Source organism: Rhinolophus ferrumequinum, chromosome 8 (assembly GCF_004115265.2).
Source record: "Rhinolophus ferrumequinum isolate MPI-CBG mRhiFer1 chromosome 8, mRhiFer1_v1.p, whole genome shotgun sequence".
NCBI classification, from domain to species: Eukaryota; Metazoa; Chordata; class Mammalia; order Chiroptera; family Rhinolophidae; genus Rhinolophus; species Rhinolophus ferrumequinum.
In genome coordinates this window covers 33,678,411-33,706,305 of record NC_046291.1, presented here as the reverse complement: position 1 = coordinate 33,706,305, position 27,895 = coordinate 33,678,411, and the positions used below count along the sequence as shown (strand labels likewise).

At 34.2% G+C, this 27,895-nt stretch overlaps 1 protein-coding gene across 1 annotated transcript; it reads right to left on the bottom strand.

The window, feature by feature from the left end:
* Positions 1–845: 845 nt before the first annotated feature.
* Positions 846–27,895, bottom strand: GTF3C3 (general transcription factor IIIC subunit 3). Its single transcript, XM_033112759.1, has 18 exons — positions 27,671–27,895; positions 26,631–26,742; positions 23,439–23,626; positions 22,402–22,525; positions 21,905–22,096; positions 21,245–21,410; positions 17,321–17,468; positions 16,734–16,806; positions 15,559–15,662; positions 14,549–14,720; positions 11,901–12,103; positions 11,464–11,565; positions 10,698–10,833; positions 8,411–8,648; positions 7,587–7,777; positions 5,835–5,959; positions 2,565–2,717; positions 846–1,272 (listed from the first exon to the last, which is right to left on the bottom strand). The coding sequence occupies exons 1-18, from the start codon at positions 27,770–27,772 to the stop codon at positions 1,150–1,152; spliced, it is 2,652 nt and encodes an 883-aa protein (XP_032968650.1). The 5' UTR covers positions 27,773–27,895; the 3' UTR covers positions 846–1,149.

The following is a 27,895-nucleotide window of genomic DNA, read 5'->3' as shown; positions in this document are numbered from 1 at the left end:
TTTTGATCCTATGTCTCATATCTACTTACCTCCCACAATTGGACTCCATTTTACAATCCATATGCACATATAGCATTCATTTTTCCCTGAAAAGAAACTAAGTGCTGTTATTAAACCAATAGTATATTAACAAGTATTGTTATTTTAGATTAAAGAACATACAATATTGGAGATAAGTAAAAGGCTTTTATCTATTCTTTTTATCAGCAATACTGCATTCCACATCTACAATTCCCCCATTCTTCCTATCTTCTCAGTGATCTTGAAATGGAATCCAGCTCATGTTATTGAACATGGTCCTCTCTTTTCTTTTTCTTTGTTTCTGTTTTGTCAGAAAGCCATTGACAAACACTAATAATGCATTTTTTAATTAGCCCCGGAGCGTGGTATTTTGAATTAAGTCCAGCTTCCCAGGTCATAGTCTATATAGTTAAGATACATACAGACGAAAAGTAAAAAAGTAACTCAATTATTTGTCTTCCTACCACATAACCATTTTAAATAATTCTGTTAGGAGCTAAGTGAATTACATAATTGTGTTAACATTAGAAAGAGTCCCAGTTTGTCTTTCCCTTAATAAGCAACCTCATTTTCTATGTATTTGAAAAACTATCCATGCAATAGTAACAGGGCACTAAGAAATGCATGACTGACAACAATGATGACGGATGTAGAAATGCAGCACATATTTCTTACAAATAAGTATATGCTCAAGTCCTGCATTTAAGGAATTGTATTGAGAGGTCACATATATCTTACTACTGTATTCCTAGCACCTATCACTGTGCCTGGTATATAGTCGGTATTTAATATATAGCATTAAATGCACAGGTGAATAAATGGTATGAGTGAAAAATTAGTGTATTTGACTCCAAGCTAACTCAAAGATTATTACTGTCCATTTCAGCTTTGGGGACAATTTTACTAAAAAATGCTAAAGGAAAATGACAGAACAATATACAAATTCTTATAGGAATGATAATTTTTGCACATCTACCAAAAGATGATTATCACATATCAAATATGAAATACACGGTTAGATAATTCTGAAATTATCATTTCCATTTTGGGGCTAATAATAAGCCCTGAGACAGAAAACACTGGTCCACGCACAACAGCTACTCTGTGCTCCTTTTCAGCCGAGGTGCCCTATATAGAACAATAGGTATACAAAAGTTTTTGTGCCATTGCAATATTCCCGCTGCCCTGATAAATGATAGATAAGTTGTAGGCAATATCTCTTCGTAAGTCGATCTGATCAACTTCTATACCCTAGAGGGGAAAATACATAAATAAGGTATATTTCAAACTGACAACCAGGACAATTTTATCGCAAATAAACAGTTTAAATCATAAGCGTAAGTGTTCAAGTTAGTAAAATTCATAATACTAAAAAAATTATAAAATTATGCATTGACCTTGATTCTAAATTTTTATCAGATTATGCTGATTCAGTTAATCATTATAGCAACTGTATCCATCAAATGTTTAAAATTGTCTAACCAATAAGTTAAGGAAAAAGTCTGACCCACATGCCACAGCAGAATAAACTCCAGATGAATTAAGGATTTAAGAATAAAAAATGAAATCATAAAAGAAAAATATATAGTTGGGTAATATAATATAATCTTGGATAGGAAAGGCCCTTTTAGTATAATAGCAAAAATAGCAACTGTAAAAGGAAAGATTAATAGCTATGACATTATAAAAAATGGAAAAAAATAAGTAAATTACAACACGAACAACCAGATGGGGGCAAAATACATGTACTATATAACAAAAAGGCATATACAGAATATATCTAGGAGGGCACACACCAAATTGATTATGATTCCCCTAGGGGTGTTATTACCCAAAATTTGGGGATTAACAGAAAAAACATCTGCAACAATGAAAAATGATACCTGTAAAGCTTAAGGAGCAATATGTAAAGGTATTAATGAAATAAAGAACACCAAAGTGTATGTATTTCATTAGAGTAACTATAAAAGTATATATTCATTTGCTTAATAACTAAAGTTAAACAAGGGTACTAGAAAACAGTTGTAGGGGAATGTAGGGATTATGAGTGTAACTTTAAAAATTTAACAATGAAAACATACACTTTTCTTCAGAAATTAAAATAAACTTTACCCCATACTGTATTATCTTGAAACAAACAAAATTACATCAATACTGGTCTTTCATCTTTAGAAAGAAGTATGTTAATTACACTTGAACTTGGAAATGAACAATGACTACTATATTACTCAAAACTAAGGTTTCATGTCTACCAGCTCATACCTGTAAACTACAGGGGTTATCTTAGGATAATTAAAATGGTCATAACCACAAGTCATGTATGTCCACGTGGTTGCTCACCTAGTCATAAAGCCAAGATGTCAAAGATTGACTTGTTGCTGAACATAATTACATTAATACATTCGATAAGGGAAAAATACATTTTAATATATAAGCTGATATTATTTCCCTGTCTGGACCATAACACTGAGCTAACTACACTTATCTACGAGTATATATGAAATGAAGTGACTCCTCAGTTTTGAAAGTAATTCATACAATACCTCTACCACAAGTGGAGGGAGCTCCAGGGCCTTCTGATAATAATGGATTGCAAGATGAATCAGCCCCAGCTGGTGAAGGCCACGGCCCAAATTGTAGAAAGATTCCTGGCAAGGCCCACGTAGACTGAGGTATCGATTAAGAAAGGAGAAGCCCTACCAAAAGAAAAAGACAAACAATTCAGTATTTCACTCACTTGGCAAATATGTACCACCATATGTGCCAGGTGCTGGAAATATTACCAATATTAAAAAAAGAGACACAGTCCCATCTGAAAAGAACATGTGTCTCTACTGTTGTGTCATATCACAGTATAGTCGAGAGCTCTTCTGGAGATGTAAAGGAAAGATTTTTTTTTAAGCTAAAGACAGAAATATTTACGAAAACAAGGTCAAATGTTACAACTAGCTGTCAAAAATCTATAATCTATAAGAACACAGGATATATTTTTTCATCGTTTCAAATTGGCTTTTGTGGCATTAGAAGCCAGTAAACTTTTTGGTTTGAAATACATGTCTGAAAACTTGAGCAGAATATAAAATCTGAGCCCTTATGATGTTAATTTAGAAAGGTTTATCATCTGGAACAAACTCACTTGAGTATACCTAATCCTTCTGGGTAAATGGTACTTCTCAGACCTTAATAACTTCTTAACCCCAAAAAGCTTGTTTTTTTTCCCCCTGAAAGCTTCTGACTCCAGGCTTTATGGAGAAAACGATTATTTCAGAGCACGGCTATAATAATAATGCAGGTTCCCTGTGTGTCACAGCATCCCAAAAGCAACTTGCTCCTCTGCCTCTTCCCTTAATTTCATTTTCCCCTTTAATGCAGCTGCAACTTTTATCAACCACAGAAAGGTACACACAGCAAAGGTGCAAGTGTCCTAAGAAATAAGTAAATATGTTATTGAGAAGAGTAAATCCACTAATTTGTGAGTATAGAATTTAAAATGCAAGTATTCCCTGGTGATCTATTATACAATAAATGGCCACAATTGTTCTTCATAAGTAAACAAATAATGAAGTTAATGAATTCTTTAGAATTAATGCATTTTAGGGACAAAAATAGTTATGTTCAATAAACAAATCATACTTCTGCATAATAAAAGAACCCATTTGTGTATGTGAATATGACTTCTACTCTACTGAAAACCATGGTTCTGTTAAGTAATAGAAGATAAATTATTAATCTCAGAGAAATATCAAATCTTTATATTTTAAAATGACAAATTTAAAGGTAAAAATCTGAGAAAGAAGGAACGGAAATACCAGATGAATTGTTGCAACTCAAATGAACTTGTACGTCTTCTGATACAATAAAAGGAGTTATCTGCTGTATTTTAAGAAATTTTTAACAAGTTGAGGAGGATAATCTCCCTGACAATTGAAGGACTATTCAAATATTCAGTGATTAAAAAACTAGGTAACATAGGTGTCCACTTATTTCTTAGATTGAATCATCAAATATAAAACTACAAAAAATGACAAATAAAAACCTTTAAATGGAAAAGAGAGTTCTTTTTACATTAACTATGTTACATATCAAGTATTTTTATCACATCACTCACTAAAGACCTCAAGTATATACTGTTTAAATAATCATAAAGGTAGAAGTAAAGAAATGTAAGGTTTTACTCTTAAAATATGATATAAAGGTAGGAAAGATAGTAAAACATATGAAATTAGTTTTTTTTTAATTAGTGCAAAGGAAAACTATAATCCTGTAGCATGAAGAAACAGATTCATGCAAAATTATAACAATTTAAGAATCACGCTCTTTAGAACAAAACTTACTTTTTAAAAACCTTTTTCAATGGAAAATGTCTAACATACACAAGACACTAGTACAACAAATTCCCATCTACTGATCACCTCGTTTCATCTCTAGCCCCAACCATTTAAAATCTACTATTTAACTATCAAAGTGACTTGAAATTTAGCTTCCAAATTACTCTGAAATACAGTTAAGTCCTTACTTAATGTCATTGATAGGTTCTGCAACTTTAAGCAAAATGACATATAAAAAAACCAATTTTACTATAAGCTAATTGACAGAAACACGAGTTAGATTCCTACATCATCTCATCAGTGTTATAACGAAATGACATTTAATGATATGATGTTATTCAAGGATCTGCTACATGTAAATTTTTGTCTTACCAGGCCTAAGTTATTCCACAAAATTTTCCTGTCAATTTTTACCAGAATATAAGTTTTATGAGGGCAAGGAATTCTGCCTGTGTGCTCACTCAATGCCATGTTCCCAGTAATGGTACAGTGGGTGCTCAATACATGTTTAATTTGTATAATCCTATATTACTTAATACAGCAAGGTATCCATTAAAGAAAAACAAGCTTAGAGGAAGATGTGAAAAAAATATTATAAGTAAATACCCAAGAAAAGGAAAAATCCAGGTTTGGGGTTTTTTGTTTTGTTTTTTCACTTTTTATTATAAAAATTTTTAAATATATAAAAGTAAAAAGAACATTATAATGAATCCCAATACCCAGTTTTAACAATTATCATCATTTTAATTTAGGCATTCTTTTTACCTTTTTTAAATTTAAAAATTTTTTTTTAAATTAAAAAATACTTTACTAAATCCTACTAACCCACTCAAGCCAACCAACATTTTCTCTCTTTCTCTACTTAAAAAAACATGTCTATACATACATCAAACATATAAACATAAAAACAAAAGTGTTGATGATACAGTGGTAAACAAGATCTCTGATCGCTTGAGTGTGTATTCTTATTAGAGGAAACAAACTATATAAAAAGTAAACAAGAAAACAAAAAGGTAATCTCAAATTGCTATATAAGAAGCATGAAAACTTTAAAAGAGCAATTTGTTGGTGATAATGTTTGGAAACAGTCACACATTCACATATTCATCTATTATTATATATATATATATATACATATATATATATATATTATTATATTTTTAAAAACTAATTTAAAATAAATCAATCTTGAGGACCTGCAAGGCTGGAGGACTTAGAGCGTCCATTGTATAAGGAAGCCTGCACACAGGTCCCCGAGATTCTGCCTGAGTCTTTTTCCCTTATGATCTGGCTTTGTTCCCTTTCTACACGGCTGCATAAGTCTTAGCCAGCAGTACTCTAGGTGTCGTGTCCATGAGCGCTGAACATAAGGATACGTATTGGGGATTCCCAACACATGTACTAAGCCGTTATTACTTTTGAAGCAGGATAACAAATGTATCATTTTTAAAGATAATCAAGTAATGAGAAATCCAAATAAAATACCTGCACAATAAGAGCATGTCTCCTTAATACATACTTCTGAGATGCCATGTGAATAAAGGTTAGGCCTATACAGAGGTTATAGAGAGGTTCATCGGGACGGGAGCGAAAGGCTTGTACATACTGGCCTGAAAAATAAACAGTGATGTCAGATGGTGTGACAAGAACATAGTTCCTTATTTCCTCAACAATTATTCAACTATAGTTCAAGGCTAAACAAAAACATTACTGATATTAACAAATGCATGGTGTACATTCTATAATATCAACCAGGTGCAAATTTGAATTTTAAAATAATATATAACATACAACAAAATTAGAAAGATTTACCCATGAATGTATCCTGACTATGAAGATGAAATATGAATAACTAAAAGTAATATTCTTTTAGGCACAGCAAGTCATTTTCATGTAGAATAATACTGCCAAAATAAACAATTTATCAATTGTGATCATAAATCTTATGATCTTAAATCTATTTAAAAAACAATGGAGGGATGTGTCTTTTGTTGAATTCTTTTGTAAAATTAATTGATTTGTCTTATAAATTCAAATGTAATGGATCATGGAGGTAAAAAAAGAAAAACAGTTTTGTTTTTTAGATTATGGGTATTTCCCCAAAAGTAGCTGCTACTATGTCTTTCCTCAGAAATGCTAAATGCTAAATAAAATAAGAATGTGCAGTTTTGTGAATTCCATGTATTCTGCATACGTAACCATTTCATGTCAAAAGCTTACCCATATGAGATAGAGGAATTTAAGTAATTTTTCTTACAAAGGAATGACCTGTAATTTACCATATATAGATAAAAGTTTCTATTCCAGAAGGAACTGAAATCTCTTTAGCAGCATAGATGGTGGACTGACATTTGGACTTTAGAAACCTGTAAGTTTCTAAATATAGGAAAATAAGATAAATCTCCATTTTATATTTTCTTACTATAAATTAATAATTCCAAAAGCACAAACAGTGGAGGCAAGTGTCAACATCTGATGTTCAAGGTAACTGGCTGAACAATTCTAAAAACACCACCCATACACAAAGAAATACAAAAGTATTAAAATAGCCAAATCAGTTTATTCAAAAGAAATGAACTTGGCAACACTAGCTTCTAGACAGCAGGAAACATATGCCTCACTTTAAGTTTAAACATTTGGTTAGGTATTTTTCTACTTATTTGTTTCTGATTTCTTATTACAGAACTTTGTTCTATATGATTAATGAATTTTCCCTGAGTTTAATTAGAATTAGGAAGCACTCTGTAAATAAATCTTGATATAAAGACTTTTCTCCTAAAGGAATGAACTATCAGCAAGTCTTAAATCCTTTGTATAGCAAATTAAAATCAGGTAGGAAATCATCCATAATTAATAAAAATTAATTTAAAAATAAACAAGCCTAAGTAGGGAGAATGGTTGACCTTTAAAATTAATTGTAAGACCTACTTCAGCCTTTTGAAACCAAAACTTCATAAGAAAAGTAAATTATTATCATCGTTGCTAACATAGCCACTTACTATATGTGCCAGGCATTGTTTTAAGTACTCTATATTAACTCACTTAATTTTCACAATATCTACAGGATAGGTCCAATTATTATCTCCATTTCAGAGGTAAAGCAACTGAGGCAGAAGGAGGTAAGATAATTTGCAATGCTAGAGCTGCTGTTTGAACCCAGGCATTCTCCGATCCAGAGGCCAGGCTCTTTAAGTACCACACTGTTCCTGCTTGACAAAGTCATGTCCCAGAACTTACCAAGGGCGTGTTTAAAACTACCAGACACGAATGCATTGTGTCCATTTAACACACACAGGGCATGACTGTCTGGGTTTTTCAGCATTAAACGGAGACAGAAACGATGATGGCGTACATCTTGAGAATGCATGGTAACTTGATTGAAAATGTTCCAGAGCTGGGGTTTATTGACATTTTCCATTACCATTACCCTAAAATTACAGAAAGAGGGTTGGGGTAAAAAATAATGTAAAAAGAAAACCTTCCTGATTTCTAAGAATGAAACCCTTCAGTGCTATCCTATCATTGAAATGTACTATCCCCCACCAAAGAAGAACAGATTGTTTCTTCCTTTTTTAGCAAAACCAATTATACAGTGAAAGATTTTTCCCAGAAAATTCTGCTTTGTAGTTAGTATTTCTACAGCTTGTTTCTGCTTTTTAACAAAACATTTAGATCAAAACACAGAATCAAGTGGTTTAAATTTTACCTTTTCTCCCTGCCCACTACAGCTGCAATACAATGAACACTGAATTACATGTGTCAGGCATTGTTAAAAGGATTTATATATGCTAACTCATTCAGCCCTCACAATAATCCTATAAGGCAATCGTATTATAATGTCCATTTTATAAATGGGGAGATTAAGGCATAAGGGGTTAAATATATGAATGCATGTTCTCATATATTACCTCTGAGAATCACCAATGAACTGAATTAACCAGTAAGTAGCAGGAGAGCTAAAGTAAAACACTTCATTAATTCTTAAGCAAGAGAGACAAAGTAAAAGTAAATATACATACCCTATCAGAGAACCTAATTAAAATAAATTATTAGAAAATCACCTGATATAGTTGTATGCCTTTCTGAAATTTTTGTCCAGAATTGCAGCAGAGAGACCAAAGTATTCTAGTTCTTTGCGTTTTTGTCTGTCATCGTAAAATGAATAATATTCCAATGAAGAATCCACAAGTAACTCAGCCTCCTGAAATCGGGATAGGTCACATAAGGAATATATGGCCTTCAACAGAAGGTTCCACCAGTCATCTTTCGTCAAAACACTCGTGAGTACAGCAAATATTGCTACAATGAGACCAATGAAAAACAGTTAGGATACTGTACTTCTAGAAACAGCAGTATTAGAAAGAAAAATTCACATAATTGATTTCAAGGTTAAATTTTAAGGTTAAATTTAATAACCATGGTCCTAATAACACTCTTCTAACAATGACGAGAAGTGGGTAGTTGCCTGTTTACACTCCAACACCAGCCCCTCTGCTCTGCCTAACAATCTGCAATTCCAGGTGATTCTCACTGCTGATTTGTTCTCTAAAAAGTCCAGCTACCTCATTTGTGTTTCTCAGTGAGAGCTGGGATATATGGTCCTCCATGCAGAATGAGTGTGCTTTCCATAACTGAGGTCAGATACGGATTTTGCACATACAAGGCATTCAAATGTTTGCTCAGCAAAAAACTTCAAACTTTGAGATTCAGATTGTTCTTGTCCTTTTTTTATAACCTTAATTTTCTTTTCTCTGCCTCAAAATTTCTCTTTTCCTTCAAAAATCTTCTCTTATTTGTCTGTAAAAAGCCTTCCTTTTACAGCCCTTGAAAACCACAAAAATGTTTTAATCTTTGACCTAGTAATTCTCCTTCTGGGAATCTTTTCTAAACAACTAGTCAAAAATATGGATAAAACCATAGGCATGAAGATGATCACAACAGTATTATTTATAAAAGAAAACTATTGGAAGCAACCATATATCAAAAAATAATGACAGAATGATTAAATAAATTATGGCACTGCTATCCAATGGAATATTACACACATTCCTTAACTATAATAGCTATCAAGAGAATAGAGCAACATGAGAAAATGTTAAGTGAAAAAAAACCGGAGGACAAAGACATATGTAACGGCAAAGATGCCTAGCTCACCCTGTCCTGGTATAATGCGATCCCCACTGGGGTAAAATTAACTAACAAAGCAAAACAGCAAACACCTTATGAGCCTAAGAAAAACCAGCAATGGAGCTAAAATGAGGAAATACTGAAAAGAAAACAGAGAGGATCAGATATAGAGATAAATATGACTTCAGGAAATAGTCCAAATACAAGCTGCAGAGGCAGAGGCCTTTGGGATGAGCTCAGAATCAGTGAACTGAGCAGCTAAGCACTCACTCCCTTCCTCTTGACTCTTCCCACACACCTTACCTATCTTACATCCTTGTATCATGCTAATAGAGATTCAGCTCCTCTGCATTCTAAAACCCTGGCCATTGCACACTGCCATGCCTGTAGCAGTGATTTAATAAATGTCTCTTGAATTAACAATGAAATAATTTTCTACCAGATTGATCTCTCTAGTTTATAGCCTAGGTCTTTTCTAAAGTTCTCTAAGTAATAACCTCACCTAAGCACACTTGATGATTTTCCAACTAAAAACAAATGGTTTTTAAAGTCAGATTACTTGAGACTGCATCAAATCAACTTATTTTCAGCGTTTATATGACTACTGCTACATTTGTCAAAAATGAATTTAACAGAGAATGGAATATATGTAATTGAAGGGCCTGGACAGATAGGGTAATCTGTACTGTCATCTAATCTTCACAAATTTCTTAAAATAAGACATACAATGGTACCTCGGTTTTCGAACGTCTCCATTGACGAATGTTTTGGTTTATGAATGCTGTAAACCCGGAAGTAAATGCTTTCGTTTTCGAACACGACTCAGAAGTCGAACATGTCACACGGCTTCCGCTGAGTGCAAGATCCTGAGGCCTAGTTGTCAGCTGTTTCGAACGTTTCAGAACTCATGGATTATTCGAAAACTGAGGTACCACTGTAATGTCTTCTTAAAAGTACAAATTAAAAGTTTTGGTTTTTTTCCACAAAAAGATCCAAGCAGATGTTTTCCTCTTAATTTTGTAAAAATTATTTACATATGGCCTTTCTTTTCTTTTTTAAAATATCAACTTTATTATATTCGAAGGATTTAGATGAGAAAATTTCATTGTACTTGAAAAGGGTATAGTTTCAATTAGATTACTGTCAGGTATTAATTACTTCCTGAGTCTTTTTTCTAACTCAGCCAAGTTTTATGTAATAAAGCAAATGAAAAGTAGTTACCTTTTGCATCACAATTTGCTGTCTCTTGGTCATTGTTGTCTGATATTTTGTCTCTTGACACTTTAATGAGGTAGAGATGCCTCTCTCCAGATTTGGAACTGGATATCAAACAGACCTGGGCTCTATTCATTGCTACCTACATTAAAGATAAATTGAGGGTTTTTTAGTCATATAACTTTTTTAAAAAGTTGATGGGCCACAAGTACCACAGTAGTGCCTGAAAGCTTCTGAAATAAGGAAAAAAGAGACCAAATTACTGCGTATATGAACATCTAAAAAAAGACTGAATAGATATTTTTTCTTATCAAAGGAATCTGGGTTACACTACACTACTCACAAAGAAGGCAATTCACATCAATTTTATAACATACTCGTACACACACACACATATACATAACCACCTCCCTGCAAAGCTAGACTAGGAAAGGATGTCATAATCTGGAAAACATTTTTACAAAGTGAAAAATTTTGACACATATTAGTGTCTGCAGGGCCAATAACATAAAACTATGGTTCTCACTTTTCTAAATATGTACTATGAAGGATTTTATTTCACTTCATCTACAGTCAAATTTACATACTTTCATGTAGGCTTTCAGTAACATACCATTAATCTTTAAGCCTTTTGTCTGTATCTGACTTTTACTTTAAAAAGTTTGAGTTTAATAGAGTAAAACAGTTACAAAATAGCTATAATCTATGTTTAAATAGAATTCTAAACATTTAAAAAGCAACGGCGTTAATATAAAGAAAGATCATTACCCACCTTTAAAAACATAGCTAACATGGTAAGTAGGGTGTCCACATAACCATACATTTTGCCTTGTGAAAACAATAGAGTAGAACGATGAAGCAATAACTTCAGTTCCTAAATAATTAAGCACATGATAATCAGTGTGACAAGATTCCTTTACTGTAAGTTGTTTTGTTCCAACAGAAAAGTTTTATCTTAGAAACCAAAGTTTAAGATCATTTGTTTTATGGCCATTTTTTATAATTAAGATACAATCTTTTAGAAACTATAATTTATGATGTCTAATGAGTGGCTGAAACTTAACACTCAAAATCATTTTTCAAAAACATTGAATTTAATGCACTAAAATAAAACGTTTGGATACAAACTGTACAGACATCCTTAACTGAGGAGAAAGTTTTAAAATGTAATCCACTGACAGAAACTTCCTTCTAGGATACATGGCCTACCTGCTGTGCCGCATTTGCATCCTGTGCTAAAGTGTCTGGATCATACATTGGTTCAAGAGCTTCCAGAGCTTTCTCAGGACGGCCCAGCTGCTGCTGAAGGGTGGAAAGTGAAATTCTTGCATCCAGATGGAGCGGAGCCAGATCAACCACTTTCCCATAGCTTTCAGCAGCACGTTCCATGTAGCCTAAGGCCTTTAAACAGTCTAAGATGGTAAAATAAAGTATAAATATGAACTGCAGATGTGTAAGCTTGCCAAAACTATCCAATTTTTACAGACATATTATAGCAATATCAAAAGAATTATAACAAGAAATAAATGTATGCATATTTCCAGTACTTTATAACAACTGTTGGTTCTAACTTCTATCTATTGATTGATTGTTCTATTAAATCCCCTAACTAAATTCAAATTGCTATCAGGATGTAATCAGCATATATATACAATTTGAGGTTCTGCTTTATTCACTTAGCATTATGCTTTCAACATTTTTCCATGTCTTCATTGGCATTTTGAATGTTATAACATCCAATTAAATAGATTATTTACTTAAACATATTTTTTGACATTTAGGTTATTTCTAAATTTTCATTCTAATAAATAATACTTCAGTAAACATCTTCATGTATCTAAGCCAGAATTCACAAATTGGAAGACCAGTTTAACCCACAGATGTGTTTTGTTCGGTCACAGTGCTGTTAAATAAATTATCTACATTTTCTAAATTTAGGATTTTTATGAAATCCAAATCACTCGATTCTTTTGAAAAACCTGCACTTGGCAACAGTGGGTCCCGCATGCCCACACGGCACATGAACATCTGAGAAACAGCAGCATCCTTCAGACAGGGCTCTCCAGCTCTCACCCTCCCCAGTCCTCTCACTTGCCTTGCCCACTTTATTCATTTTTGTTACCTGCCAGGCTCCTGAGTTTTGTGATCTCCAGTATAAACTATCTCCCTTCCCCTCACTCAATTATTTCCTTGGGATAAATTCTCAGAAGTGAGGTTATTGGGCCCTATTCCTCAAACTTTGTGCTAATCAATTATTGAACTTGAAAACATCGCTATAAGCATTTCCTCTCTCCAACCTAATAGCTATAACACTAATGTAGGCCCTTTTCATCACTTTTGTCTTTCACTGCAATTATCTGCTAAAATGGTGCTTTTGCCTCCAATCGCTCTCTCAAATCTCTCCTGACCATCATGTTTAGGTTAAACTGTGATAATAAGGGAAGACTACTAAATATGGACGGATCATCACAGTGACATTTCTCATATTTTTTTATTTTTCACTTTTAAAAATATTTTGTTATGCTAAGCATTAAATTCCTCTAATGATCTTTCTCATATCATCATCCCAAATTTCTTTATGATGTTGAGATGATTCTAAAGTTTTATCTTCCACTTGTCTCAAGCTACACAGTCTCAAAATGGAAACAGTGTCTATCAGCATCATGATCATAATTACATAGGATTTGTAAAGTACCTACTATTAGTAATAGGAGCAGATTCAATATCACAGCCTTAGTTAGGAAGGCAATAAAAATTCCAATTCTCTGTTCATGTCTTTAAAAGTCAAATTCCACAAATAATATAACTTTTTACGATGTTATATTACATTTGTATTCATATTTACTCAAAGTGTTATATTAATCATTAATATAATGATTTATATCTATATTATATTATATCTCTTTGCTATTTTTTATCTGTGATACATCTCAAAATATCCCTAAATGTCAATCAATGCTTCTCCAGAGAACTTTCTGCCATCATGTAGTATTTTAAAGACTATTCAAATTTTAATGCATCTTTTATGTTGATTCAATAGGAAATCCTATTAGAATATTTTTGGCTTTCATATGTTTAAGAGATGTAGTTGTTTTTCTTAAGCTACTTTTCCTACTCTACATGATTCATTTCAGATTACTGTAGACTTAGAAATAAAACGACAGATAAAACCCAATCTTGATCCTATTTTCAGCTCAAAGAATATTGAAAATACTTTTTTTTTCAAAATAACATATGAAATATAAATCCACAAAAGCTCTTCAAAAATTAGATTGCACCCCAAGTCTATCAATCTACTACAAGAAACCAGAGTCTATGGTTAAGACTGGTAAAAGATAGGTATTTAAGGTATTTTTAACAGGGACACATTAGTCCTGTTTCACTCTGCTACTATTAAATGAATTATTCATCCAAAGCATTAGTGAGGGATAAATCATTTAGTGACATACCAATTAAAAATACTAAACTTCAGGGGCAGCCAGATGTCTCAGTTGGTTAGAGCGCGAGCTCTCAACAACAAGGTTGCAGGTTCAATTCCCGCATGGGATGGTGGGCTGCACCCCCTCAACTAAGACTGAAAACGGCGACTGAACGTGGAGCTGAGCTGCGCCCTCCACAACTAGATTGACGGACAATGACTTGGAGCTGATGGGCCCTGGAGAAACATACTGTTCTCCAATATTTCCCAATAAAAAATTAAAAAAAAAAAAAATACTAAACTTCAAAAAAGTACCCTGAAACCAGAAATACTTTCTCTAAGACATTAATATTTTATCATAATTATTACTATGTTGTGAACTAAATTCCTGTTTCCTAATATGTGATTACAACTTCTCCCTCCCACAAAAAAGTATTACCTGCATGCCGAAGCCAAACTACTGCAAGGTTGTATCTTTCAGAGCAGACTAGTGCACTAAGGAGAGGAAGTGCAGAATTATATTCACCAACATCCAGAAAAGCTTCAGCAACATCTAAATAGAGGTCTCCCATATCTTCAGGATTCTGTTCCACTAGTGTTGTCAAAAGAGGCTAGACCGCAAAATTAAAGCCTGAAGTCAAACATTTATTACAAACGTGCACATCTATGTCTACTTCTCTTTTAACATATATATCAGTTATCTGGGGCAAACCTAAAAATTAATAAAAATAGCTTTAAATAATTTTTCTATTCATTTTTTGTATCTCTATTAAAAGAACTCATACAGCCGTTATTCACTCATTCAACACATTACTTTTGAAGCCCTGTTATAAGGCTGGCATGGCAGAAGCTAAGACAACACTGCTCTTCTGTGCCCTTTCTCTAACAAGTCAAACATACCCATGGCCTCTGTGTCAGACCTTTCCTTACCACCCTATTTAAAACTGCAACTCCTCCCATTCCCAATGTTCCCTATTCTTCCTTGTTTGATTTTTCTCCAGAGCATTTATCACCAACGAACATCCTATATTTTACATATTATTTTATTATCTATCTAATCACATTAGGACAAGATCCACCAGGGCAGGGATTTGTATATTTTATTAAATACCTTATCCTAACGTCTGCAAAGTAAATGCTCAATTTTTTTATTCAATCAAATACTTCATCGGAAATTGGCAAGAGAGAATTAGCTGTGAGAAATTACCAACTGTCTAGAAGCCCAATCTCAAATTCTGATCCCTCGGTTGTTCTGATTTTAAAAGAAAAAGTATTACAAGCCTAGTTCCAAAATACTTTTAGCTTTTATAAGACATTCACACAAAGATGCTTATGGTAACTTCCTGGTTATTAAGGAATGTGAAATCTGGGGTCAACTTCTTGTCATCTAAAGAAAACATTGTGAACTCATTCTGAAGTATCTCAAGTACAGATCTTAATGTCACTTACATTAAGTGGTTCAAGGATGTTGAGATGCACCAGGCAGACCATCAGCTTCACTGTGATATCTATCGGCACTCCGTCAGGTATAGCACAGGTAACGTTCTCCCCAGCTGTGCATTAGCAGACAGACAAACAGCAGTTCCTATATGCAAGCTTAGAATGTGGGGCAAATGGAGTAAACTATTTTCTTTGTAAGATCTCATTTACTTAATTCAAAGGAAATGATTCCATAGTCAATTCTAATTTGGCCAACTCTAGTACTACTGTGTTTCCCCGAAAATAAGACCTAGCCAGACCATCAGCTCTAACGCATCTTTTGGAGCAAAAATTAATACAAGACCCAGTCTTATTTTACTATAATACAAGACTGGGTATAATATAAAATATAATATAACATAACATAATATTATATATATATATATATATACACACAATATAAATATAATATAATATATACATAATATTATGTTACATTATATTATAACACATCATGATATTATATTGTAATATTATATAAATACTGGGTCTTACATTAATTTTTGCTCCAAAAGATGCATTAGAGCTGATGGTCCAGCTAGGTCTTATTTTCAGGGAAACAGTAGGTACTTATACCTACCTACTTATCCAAAACCTACATAAATTCCCACACCTTCTATCAAAACTACAAAGAACTAAAAAGACAAAAATGACACTATCTTTTCTCTTCTTGAATTCAAGCCTCTGATAGTCTTCACCACAAAGAGGCTGAAAAGAAATAAAATAATACTATGCTTAAGTTTGAAGGACGATTTTATGTGCATGCTTAAGTTTGAAGTAGAAGTTTTTCAATGCATAAATTTGAAGTAAATTAGTAGAGAGCATTTTAAGTCCTTTTTGAAAAATAAATTGCTTTAATACACTGTTCAGTAATCCATTCTTTTTTCACATAGCACTAAAAAGACCCTGGTTCAGTGAGAAATGCCATTTCTCACTGAGGAATGAACAAATTGAGGACAAATTGAGGAATAAAGGGGACTGAAAAATAATTTTTTTAAAGATTACAAAAAGATATGACATCTCTCTTAGGAAAAAAATGCTTCTTGGGAAAACTTGTTATGAAAACATTAACTATCAATTTCAAAATACTAGACTATAAAAAGACAGGATTAAATGCACTTTCCTCTGCAGAGGAAAACTACAACCTTTATTGTCTTCCGAAGTGCCTTCTTCTGCAGTTTTTTTTTCTAGCACGATTCCAGAAAAATCTGTAATTACCTAAAAGCACGGGGGGAGGGGGAGAAAATAATACAATAGGTATATGTGAAAAACTTTTTCATAATGCAAAGATTTCTATAGTTAATTCAAATATTCCTTACAACATATAAATGGGCTATAAAAAGCAATAGTAAGTCTCTTTAAAATAAGGAAGCACTGTGATATGTCAACATTTTTATATCATATTAACTAATGCTTAATCAACAGATTAGGAATTTAATCGTAGTAATTAGTCTGGCTGCTGAGTCCTGCTACACTGAAGTACAGACATGGCTGACACCTGTGATAATGGTGATAGCTTTTATCATGTGATACTACATTTTATATTTCATATGGAATTACAATAGAATGTAGAAATGTTTCCATGCAGACTTTAAATATATATTAAATATATAATTTAGTACATAAGTAATTTAATATATATAATTAAAATGAGGAATTGTCAATTTGCAAGAATTTCTAGAACACAGAAGTGTGTTTAAAACCTAACAGAGAAAGACTTAAGTGCTCCTACCTCCAAAGCTTTGTCATATTGTTTGTTAGAAATGTATAGTTCAGCTGCTATGTTAACATCTTCCATGGAGACTAGGCCCTGGTGTTTTGAGAAAGCTTCTTCAATTATGTTAATAGCTGAAGTAACATCATTGGCTTCATAGTAACTCCTAAAAAAGTAAGTAGGAAGGTGAGGGGATTAAAAAGCACAAATTGGTAGTCACAATATTACTACGGAGATATGAAAGACAGTTTAGGCAATACAATCAATAATGTTATAAAAATTTTGTAGGGTGTCAGATGGGCACTTGTCTTATTAGGGAGACCACTTCATACCGCTGAACTGTACACCTGAAGCAGAGGCTGAATGATACTGAATGTCAGCTATAATTTAATATATATCTAGCCATGAGATATGGAGTACAGCATAAGGAATAAAGTCAATGGAATTGTAACAGCTATATACAATGTCAGAGGGGTAATAGATTGGGGGAGGAGGGTTATCACTTTGTGAGAGGTGTAAATGTCTAACCATTACATTGTTTTGTACACCTAAAACTAATTTTTTTAAAAAAATCTTCCTATTGCCATTAAAAAAAAAAGTAAGTGGCAAAATGGATGAGTGCTTATTTAATTCTGATTATAAATTTCATTTCCTTGCTTAGGCCCTTTAGCTATTAACTGTGATTTTCACTTTCTTAAATTTTGGGACGAGAAGAAATTCTTCTTTAAAATCATAATCAGAGCTTATCCAGAGAAAAATGTGCAATGTCAATATAACAACGTCATAATGTCAAGCATCTCACTCTCCTAGAGCTACCTCATATTATTCCCGCTCATTCCCTCTGTACCACAATAGCAACTCGTCTACCTCAATAGGAACTACAAGGCATTGATCCTACCACTTTTTCACTGTCTCTGCACCCTTCCTGTTTTCACTCCCCTCCTTCTCCATGCTCCAACATTATAATTACTTCCTCAATTCTCCTGCCCCTCTCTCCCTTTAACAAAATCATCTGATAAAACTCCAGCCCTAGTTAATTCAAATATGCCTACTCTTCACGACCAGCTACCCAACTGACCATGCTGACTGGACTCATTCTAAATTAATGGCCACTAGCCTCAAATGGGTACATGGTGCTGAGCAGCAATCTTGTTACAGTTATTTAGTCCAGTACTTTTAAAACTTGAATGTGCGAATCAACTAGGGATCTTATAAAAAGGCTTATTCTGATCCAGTGGTGCTGGGGCAGGGTTGAGTTTCTACAACTGTGACAGGCACCAAGGTGATACAAATGCTGCCACTCTGTGAGGTAGCAAGGTCCCAAGGACCTAGACACTACGTCACATGTTCTCCTCTCTAAATCTCCAACACTCTCCTATCCTCACTCTCACCTGATGACCTGGCTTCTTTTACAGAGAATTAAATCCACCTACTTACCCATATCTTACAGCCGTATCTTCTCCCTTCTCCTTTATATAGCTGATTCCCAACTAGCTCCCATTCCCTCCAATCTAGTCAAGGATATCACTCAAGCAAATAGTCCCCTCTCTCATGAATCTTCAATATGTCCCTCAGTTGTGAATCACTCCTATCGAAATACAAATATATTGCAATTTTTCCCAACTTAGAAATTATCTCTTACCCCTACAACCCATTCCAATTAGCGTCCCATTCCTCCGCTCCCTTTATAAATTCCTCCAGTTGCTCATCCTCCAGAAGCCCCGCCTGTCTTCAATGTCCATACTCAGTCCTCATTTTACATGATCTATCTACACTATTTCACACAGACGACCGTCCCTCCTCCTTGAAGTGCTTTCTTTCTTTTTCTTTCTTTCTTTCTTTCTTTCTTTCTTTCTCTTTCTCTCTCTCTCTCTCTCTCTCTCTCTCTCTCTCTCTCTCTCTCTCTCTCTCTTTCTTTCTTTTTGTTGCCTTTGTTCTTTTTTTGAAGTGCTTTCTTAAATAAAATTCTAGAATGTGATGTTCTTTTCATTTGCTCCTATTTCGTTGCCCATTTCCTTTCAGCTTTCCTACTGTTTCCTCATCTTCCAGACTTCTAAACACTGTTGTACGTCAGGGTTAGGCCTCAGAATTCTTCCTGTCTCTCCTCCTCTCCTCTTCTCTTCTCTCAAACACACATGCACATAATACACCTCACATCCAATATATCAGAAAACACTGAGAGCTCAGCCTTCAAAATACATCTAGAATCTGATTACTTCTCACCACCTCCTGCTGCTTTTACCCTGATCTAAGCTACCATTATCCCTTCCACGGATTATTGCAATACTTTCTTAACTATTCTCCCTGCTCCTGCCCTTACTTTTCCTTAATCTGTTCTCAAAAAAGCAGCCAGAATTGATGCATTTGAAACTTAAGTCAGATTATGTCACACTTCGACTCAATACCTTCCAATGGCTTACCGACTCATTCAGAGTAAAAGCCAAAGCTCTTACCGTGGCCCAGAAGGGCCAAGTGATCTTTTCCTCAGACCCCTGACATCACTCCCGCTATACTCCCTAAACCTTCAACTTCCATGATGTTTCTTGAGCACTCCTTTGCACTTACCATTTCCTTTGCCAGTGATACTCTTCCCTGCTATCTGCTCCCATACTCCGTTCACTCTCAGGTCGGTATGACCATAACGTAGGGAATTAAGTCCTTCTCTAATCACCCTACTTAAAACGACAGACACACTTCTATTCCTCAACTTCCTATCCCGCTTTCCCTGGATCATTTTTCTTCATATCACTTATCAACATCTGACATACTAAATATTTAGTTGTTCATTTGCTCATTGCCTATCTTCCCCCAACTAGAATGTAAGCTCCACCGGGCATGGAATTTTAAAACTCATTCAATACTGGATCTCCTGGTACCTTGTACAGTGCCTAGCACATAATTTTTATTCAATAAGTATTTCTGGAGGGAAAGAGAAAGCTCAATAAATCAGAATTTATACTAACAGAATTTCATATAGGAAAGACTTCTGTGGAAGTGGCAGAACTGTCCCTCACTACCCTGTCCCAACAATAAGATTATAAATCATAAAGTGGAAAACAAATTTACTATCTAATAGTTCATAAAGTAGACGATCACTGGGCTAACCACTATGAAAACTAGAGATTTAATTAACAGAAAAACCTGTCCTCAATGCTCATTATATACATCAAGGATCAATTTAGTGTTGCCTTGCCTCAACAAATGTCCTAAAATGCTTCCAGTAATCCTACATAACCCATTCTAGGGAGCACGGTGTTCACAGCTAAGCATCATCATGACAATGGCCATGGAATTAATAGGGTTAACCCGAAGATACCTATATCAAGATGGTTAATCCCAGACTGAAATACAGTAACAGATATCGCTAGAATAGAAAGCATACCGCAAGGCATTACTTAGTCAAAATGTTTCCTGCTTTGTTTTGCTTTACAGTATATCAGAGAAATAAATGTAGTTGGGCATAATATTTTAGAATAAAATATATACCAAAGTCAGTCACATGTGCCAACTACAAAGAAAATTTTTCATCTTAAAATGTTATTCTAGTATTGGCTCAAGATAAAATGATTACAGAAGACCCCAGATCCCAAACATTTCATCAGCACATTTGCAATAGTTTATAATAATATTACTGCAAATGTGCCTAACTTCACATAAGTTATAGAAACCTTTCAGAGTATAATTTATTTTTCAGCTTCTGAGCACTTGAAAGGTATTTGTACATACAAATTTTTCTAAGCACTCATACAGTTCACTTGGAAACAAAAAAGTACTAAAACAAACAAACAAAAAAACCCCCCACCTCTACATTTAAGCACAAACACAGGAAGCAAAACACTTCCTTGAACCTTAATAAAAAGTGCATTCTAGTTCAAATATACTTTGACTTCTAAAATAAGATGATTAATAACAACATTTGTACACATTTCACTCCGAACTTACTTTGCCATATCTCTAGCCAATTGCATAAATCGTTCTCCATCAGATGGAGACAAAAGGTTTAAAATACGCCTATAACCATCCATTGCCATTTTATGATCTCCCATCTGTTCGTAAAGACTTGATCGCTCCCACAGGTAACGGACATTAGTAGGTTCATATTTAAGAGCTAAAAAGTAAAAAAAGATTTATCATAAAATGGGGTTCATGGTACCTGGGTGTGACCCATGTTGTCTTCAGAAAATTTAATAAACACTCTAATTCTCCTATGAAATCAAGTGGGTTATTCAGGAATATATCTACCTTCACTGGAATTCTCAACAAGGTTTGATCTAAAACCAGATAGAAACTGAATCATATTAATCTTAATTTGATCACTCTAGTCTGATATTAAACCTCAAGGAACAGCTTAGAACCGACACTGACCTCAGTGGGAAAATTAAAGTACTGTTGTTCTTCTTACTTTTATGCTACATTATCTCACAATATAAGTAAAGTTGCTGATTTTACATGAAAACAGAGGAACCCCAAAGACTTAACTCTGGTATAACAGAATATAATGAATAAGTATATTTCAGTTAACATCACCCCAAAGTGACAAGTACAATTATAAAAAAACCTATTATGTAATATGTTATCAAACAAGAAAAACATTTTAATTACCTTTTGTGTAGCAAAAAATAGCCTGCTTAATATTATCTTGTTCCAGAGACATTTCTGCCAATCTAACCCATTCTTCAGTGTCACTGGGATTTAAATGTGCAGCAATCAACTCAAACTGCAGAGATTTCTCCATGTCACCTTGGTCCTCATAGATCATGGCAAGAGTAGAGAATGGCTCATAAGCCAGGGGAGCTATAAAAAATTTTTAAAAAAACAAAATAAATTCTATTGGTTGACGGAAGAGGCTTGAGCTGATGTCAATCTTATGGCTCAAACTATGGGTCATTTTTAATATTTAAAGTCTTTAAATAACTCTATCAGAATTATATAAACTACTAAATGGAATTTAGAATAAGCACTAAATTGTATTATTTTTAAAGCATTCTCTTCTCTAAACAAAATGTAATTTCATGGAAACCCCTATTCTACACCATGCCCCTCATGAAAATCCCCCTTTGCTAATGCTAACCTGCAACTATCAATAAAACAGAAAGCACCTTGTCGTATGATTTCCATGCACATCAATATTGCCTCTTCATGTTCTCCCCGAGCAAAGCGAATGTTGGCTTCCCCCATGAGACCTCTCAGAGCTCTGGGAAGTTTACTCCGAGGCCTTTTTTCCTGTACAGAATAAAAATGACAGTTAGGTTAAAATATAGTAATGTCTGAGATTTCAATTCCAGCTATATTAGTAAATACAGACCATAATGAAACTGAAATTTTTCTTTAAAACTTTTAGATCTACATTCAGAACTAAAGACTAAATGGCTGTAATTCCAACTGACTCATTAACATTAGAGTCCATATTTCAAGAAAAAGTCTAAAACTCAATCATAGGAAACAGAAATTAATTTATGATACTCTCCAAACGGGGCACACCTCAGAAAATTAAGACAAAAAATGAGAAAATTTCCTATAGTTTAAAGCACAGTAAAATATATAAAGAAAGTAAACCAAAGAGTCAGGAATTAATAAGTTACTAACTGGAATAAAAACAAATATACAACTGGATGCTGCAAAATGAATTTATGTGCCAGGAGACTTATTATGATGCAGATCCTACTAAAGATCCTCCTCCTTTCAAATTTATCTACTAAGAATGAAGTATGTTAAAAAATATCAAGTTACAATATGGACCTTTTAATAGCAAAACTATAGTACATCTCAATAATTAAGGTTTTACAGTTTAAAAAAAATCTCTAAAATGAGACATAAGAAACCAGTAACAGCTGTCTCATAATATTTCCTTTCTTACAGTTTGAATTCTTTCCAAATATATGTATAATTTAAAGATTTATTTTTTTATTTATTTAAGTGTGTTTGTCCAGGACCCATCAGCTCCACGTTAAGTAATTATTTCAATCTAGTTGTGGAGGGCACAGCTCAGAGTGGCCCATGTGTGGATCTAACCAGCAACCTTGTTGTTAAGAGCACCACGCTCTAACCACCTGAGCTAACTGGCTGCCCCCAATTTCTTTTTCAATGTCACATTTTTACATTCTCTTTATTAATACCAAAATAAGTAACAATTTACTTTCATCATTTTCTTGGTTTCACGATTAAGGACCATCTCCAACACAAACACATCTCCTGCAGTGGGTTGCTCAGGTGTTTCTTCTTCCTCCTCCTCTTCTTCCTCTTCTTCCTCATCATCTTCATTCTCTCCAAGCATGGAAGCAAAGACTTTGTGAACTGACTTACTAACTCCATCAGATGTTTCTCCTGAAAAAAGACACATAGAAATGGGGGGGCGGGGGAGGGGAAGAGGTTTAGAATGCTCAGTAGTCAAAAGAAAAGAAAAAACCCAGTATTTTCTGGAATATAAATTTCTACCCCAGCAATACCAAACTCAAAAGTAAAAAAGAAACAAATGAACACTTCCAGAAACAACCCAAAAAAGAAAGCTTTCACAAAGCCATGTATTTCGTTCTGTAGGAATTACTGATACATCCTCATCTAGATATACATACAGGTAAAATTAAATAGGAAGTCAGAAGTACACACAGAAACAGTTAAGAGTAGAGAGGGAAAAAAATTAAAAATTGTAAGATGAAGACCTAAGAATCAAATAAGTCAAGTGGTCCAGAACCAGGTGATACAGCATAGTGGTTAAAGGTGAGGCCTCTAGAGCTAAGCTGTCTGGTTTCAAACTTCCTCTCCATCTCTCACTAGCTGTGTGACCTTGGGCACATTACTGTAGTTTTCTGTACCTCAGTTTCCTCATTTGTAAAAAGGGGTTAATAATAATGTCTGTGTTATAGTGCTACTCTAAGGATAGGTTTTTATTTATATGCACTTAAAATAATGCCCACCATGTAGTAAGAAACTTAATGTTATTAATATTAAAATAGTATTATTAGTATTTCAGTAACAAAATAACGATATACTTCATTTCTATCTAAGGATACCACTACAGTGCAATGATTTTTGTAAGTTCATAATGATAATCTTCAATGACCAAAAAAGTTAAGTTTAGAAGCCAATTTTCTTTTAGAGACATGTAACATATTTTAGAGAGTTCTGACAAAATAGTTAAAATTTTAAAAATACATGCATCTTTGTGTTAAAAAATTCTTAAGCTTATTCACTTATGTGAAAAATCTCAAACCCCAAAGATGCTGGGTTAAAGAGATAGTCAATATGTTTACGAAAGAACAGAGTTAAAAAAACCCACATGTTCTGAGCAACAAATAAGTAATTACAATTATGAAGTCTTAAGAATCATCTTCAAGAATTCTGAACATCCAAAATAAATATGAACAGAAATGTGTAAAACAAAACACTATCAAGCAATAAAATTTATTACAGTCACAGGAAAAAAGGAGGGAAAAAAATCATATGATCATCTCAACAAACACAGAGAAGTATTTGATAAAATCCAACACATTCCTAACAAAAATTCTTAGTCAACTAGAAATGCAGTGGGATATCTTTAATTTGATAAAGAATATAATTTTTTTTCCCCATAAATACAGTTAATGGTGAATTATTCAGTCACTGGGAATAAGACAAGTATGCCTGCTATCACCACTCCTTTCAACATTTTACTGGAGGTCCTAGCTAATGTAATAAGGGAATAGAAATAAAAGGATAAAGATGAAGGATAAAAATAAAGGATAAAGGAAGAAATAAAACTATCATTATTCACAGATACAATTATGTACATAGAAGATCCAAAAGAATCTACACGCAAACTGTCAGAATACATGAACTTAGCAAGGTTCCTGTATACAGTGCCAATAAACAAAAATTAATTGTACAATAGTTTTTATATCAACAACAATGAACTGAAATTGTAATTAAAATAAGGTCCTATTTACATGGTGTTCAGGAAAGGTGCTTAAGAGCAAAAATTTAGTAGTGTTATTCAACAATGTACAGGAGGAAAATGACGCCACTGGCCATATAATCTAATTAACTGACTTTGAGTAAGCCTGTTCAAAACTAATCTCTTCTGCTCTAAATATGTGCCCATGCTCACCAAGGGTCTTGATAAAGTTCTGAAACAATTTCATCCTGGGAAATTGGGAGTTTTATATCTTAAGCAGTCTGACGGAATTATTTGAGCCGAGGCCATCCATTCCTTCTGTGCCTTACTGCTCTCATGATGAGTTAGAATTCGATTCAATTTACCCCCTTTTTCGGGAGGGCCTCACAGCCACCTGTCAGGGGCAGCTTTAAGCAAGAGGACTAGCAAGCACTTGTGGCTGTACCTCCAAGGACCTGATGATGGAAGAGCAAATAAGGAAGGACCTGAGCAGATAAGGAAGGACCCACAGGTTCTTAAAACAATTTCAGTATGCTTTCCCACCCCACGTGCAGGGCAAGGTAAGAAACAGTAACCCTAATTTTCTCTCCTCTTTGCCATTTCTTCCCAACTTGGTCCAAGGAGGCAGGAATGAAGCCTGTTTGTTTTCTGTCCACCCTTCTAATGTGTTTTCTCTGTGTAAAGACTTATTTGCTTAGAGTGGGGAAAACAGCCTTTTCTACCTTCTAGGACTAGAAAGTTTAATTTAGTTCTCAATCAGACGCTATACAGGAAGCTACATTCTAACTGACAGTTCATTACCCCAGGAAATTTGATATGGGGAATGGATAACATGAATTATTAATAGTATTCTGATCATTAGAAATAGTATGTAGATCACTGGAAATCAATGTATTCAGACTAATTCATCAGTTAAGTTCTGATGAGTTTAATTAGTCTGGATGCACTAACAAAATCTAATACCTGGCCAGGCAGAGCTAAGGACTGAATCCCGGAATGAGGTAACATACCAAGATACCTACGTTATGTGTGCGGCCCCATCTGAGCAGCCAACTGGGCTTCCACTCTGACATTTCTGTCTCATCTCCTATAGCTAACACAGTGTTTTGGAAGCCACTTTGTATAGAAGTATATAATTCATTACAATTTTAGAAATATAGTCTGGAAGTAATTAGTAACCAACTGAGAGAAGAAATTTAAAAAATAACTCTAAAAAGGTTCCCAAATACTGATGTCAATTTGAAACATTTTTCCACAAAAATAACCCATAAGGCTAACAACCACCATATTCAATAACTCAACAAGTATGTATTGAGTACCTACTGCATACTAAGCACTATGCTCCTAATAAACCAGATAATCAACAACAGAATGTCACTGCAATGAAAAAATAACATTTTCACTAAATTATTAGGTACTCTTAAAATGTAATGCAGGTAACAAATGATCTTAACATACCTTCACTGGCATCTTTTTCCTGGGATTTGGTAGAATCAATTCCTGATGATGATGGAACTTCAGAGTCATTTGGATTTTCTTCAGCTGATAACTTTCCTTTTTCCTGAAGACTCTGTGATTGAAAATTGATAAGTGATTCCAAAAACTAATGTAGATTTAGCTCTCTTCAGTTGAGAATAGGGCATTTGCCTCACTTTCTATTTCTATAAAATTTGACTTTCCACACATATAATATGTGGGATCTAAATTTGAATATTGTCAAAGCATTTCAGAGTACTTAGGTCTCATCCTTTAGACTCAGTCATTTCTAAAAAACATCTTGAGGATTTCATTAGCCTACACATTGTATCCTAGTTTTTTAAGTGAAAAGAAATAAGGCACTATTAGTCACATGAATTAGGAAAGAATCCACCAATTAATTTCAAAAAGTGGAATTTCATTTTCCATCAGACTTCAAACAGAGCAAGTATATATATTGAAAATTCTAATATTTCTTCATAAGTATGAAAAATATGTATGAGTGAAGATTTTGTTATCAGACAAGAAAATTCACTTTTTTTGTGGAAGATTACATCACACCATTGGGAGACTCCTCAAAAAAGGGAGCTCAAATCCCTCAGTTTAGCTAGAGAAACTGAGAACTGAAGAAGAGAGGTGAGTTGCCCACCCAAAGTCACAAAAAGACTTAGTGGCACAGCTAAGGTTAGAACCAGATACTCTTGACTCCAAATTCGACACCCCCCGCCACACACACACACACACACACACACACACACACACACTTCCCCATTTAACCTACCAGCGTTAAGCTACTTGCAAGTAAAAATTAGTAAATTTGGCAAAAGAAAAAAGAGAAGAGGTTACAACCAAGACAAAAGCTTTTTGGTGGGGGAAATGTTTTAAAGAGGATCCTGGCACAGGCATGACAGGTAAGAAATGGAGTTTCGGTAACAAGGGGAAGAAACAGGTGGGTCCCCCACATTTTTCTAAGCGTATTAGGGTGAAAATCTGAGGGGCATCCTGGCCTAGCATCTCCTCACTTTCTTCTCGCGGGTTTTTCTCTCTTCTCTCCGCCTTTCGAACTCCTCAAAGGAGATCTTCCCTTCCAGATAGTCGATGAGCTCCGGGCTGAACCCCGACATGTCTGCGGGGTCCGGATGTGTAGCCCCAGGAACCCAGACAGTGAAAGAGCAGCGCCTCTCAAACTCAAACCCGCACCGGGGAGCCGAGAGCAAAGACGCGGCGTCCAACGGGGAAACCAGCCC

Bases quoted from the DNA above. Each gene is read 5' to 3' on its own strand.
- GTF3C3 (XM_033112759.1), bottom strand. From the start codon at position 27,772: ATGTCGGGGTTCAGCCCGGAGCTCATCGACTATCTGGAAGGGAAGATC. The intron at 22,097-22,401 runs GTGCTTTCTGTT...AATTTTTTATAG, and splicing joins CATGGAAATCATACGACAAG to CTCCCCTGGCTTATGAGCCA. The intron at 12,104-14,548 runs GTAATACTTTTT...TTACCATCTTAG, and splicing joins AGTTTGGCTTCGGCATGCAG to ACTGTTTAAAGGCCTTAGGC.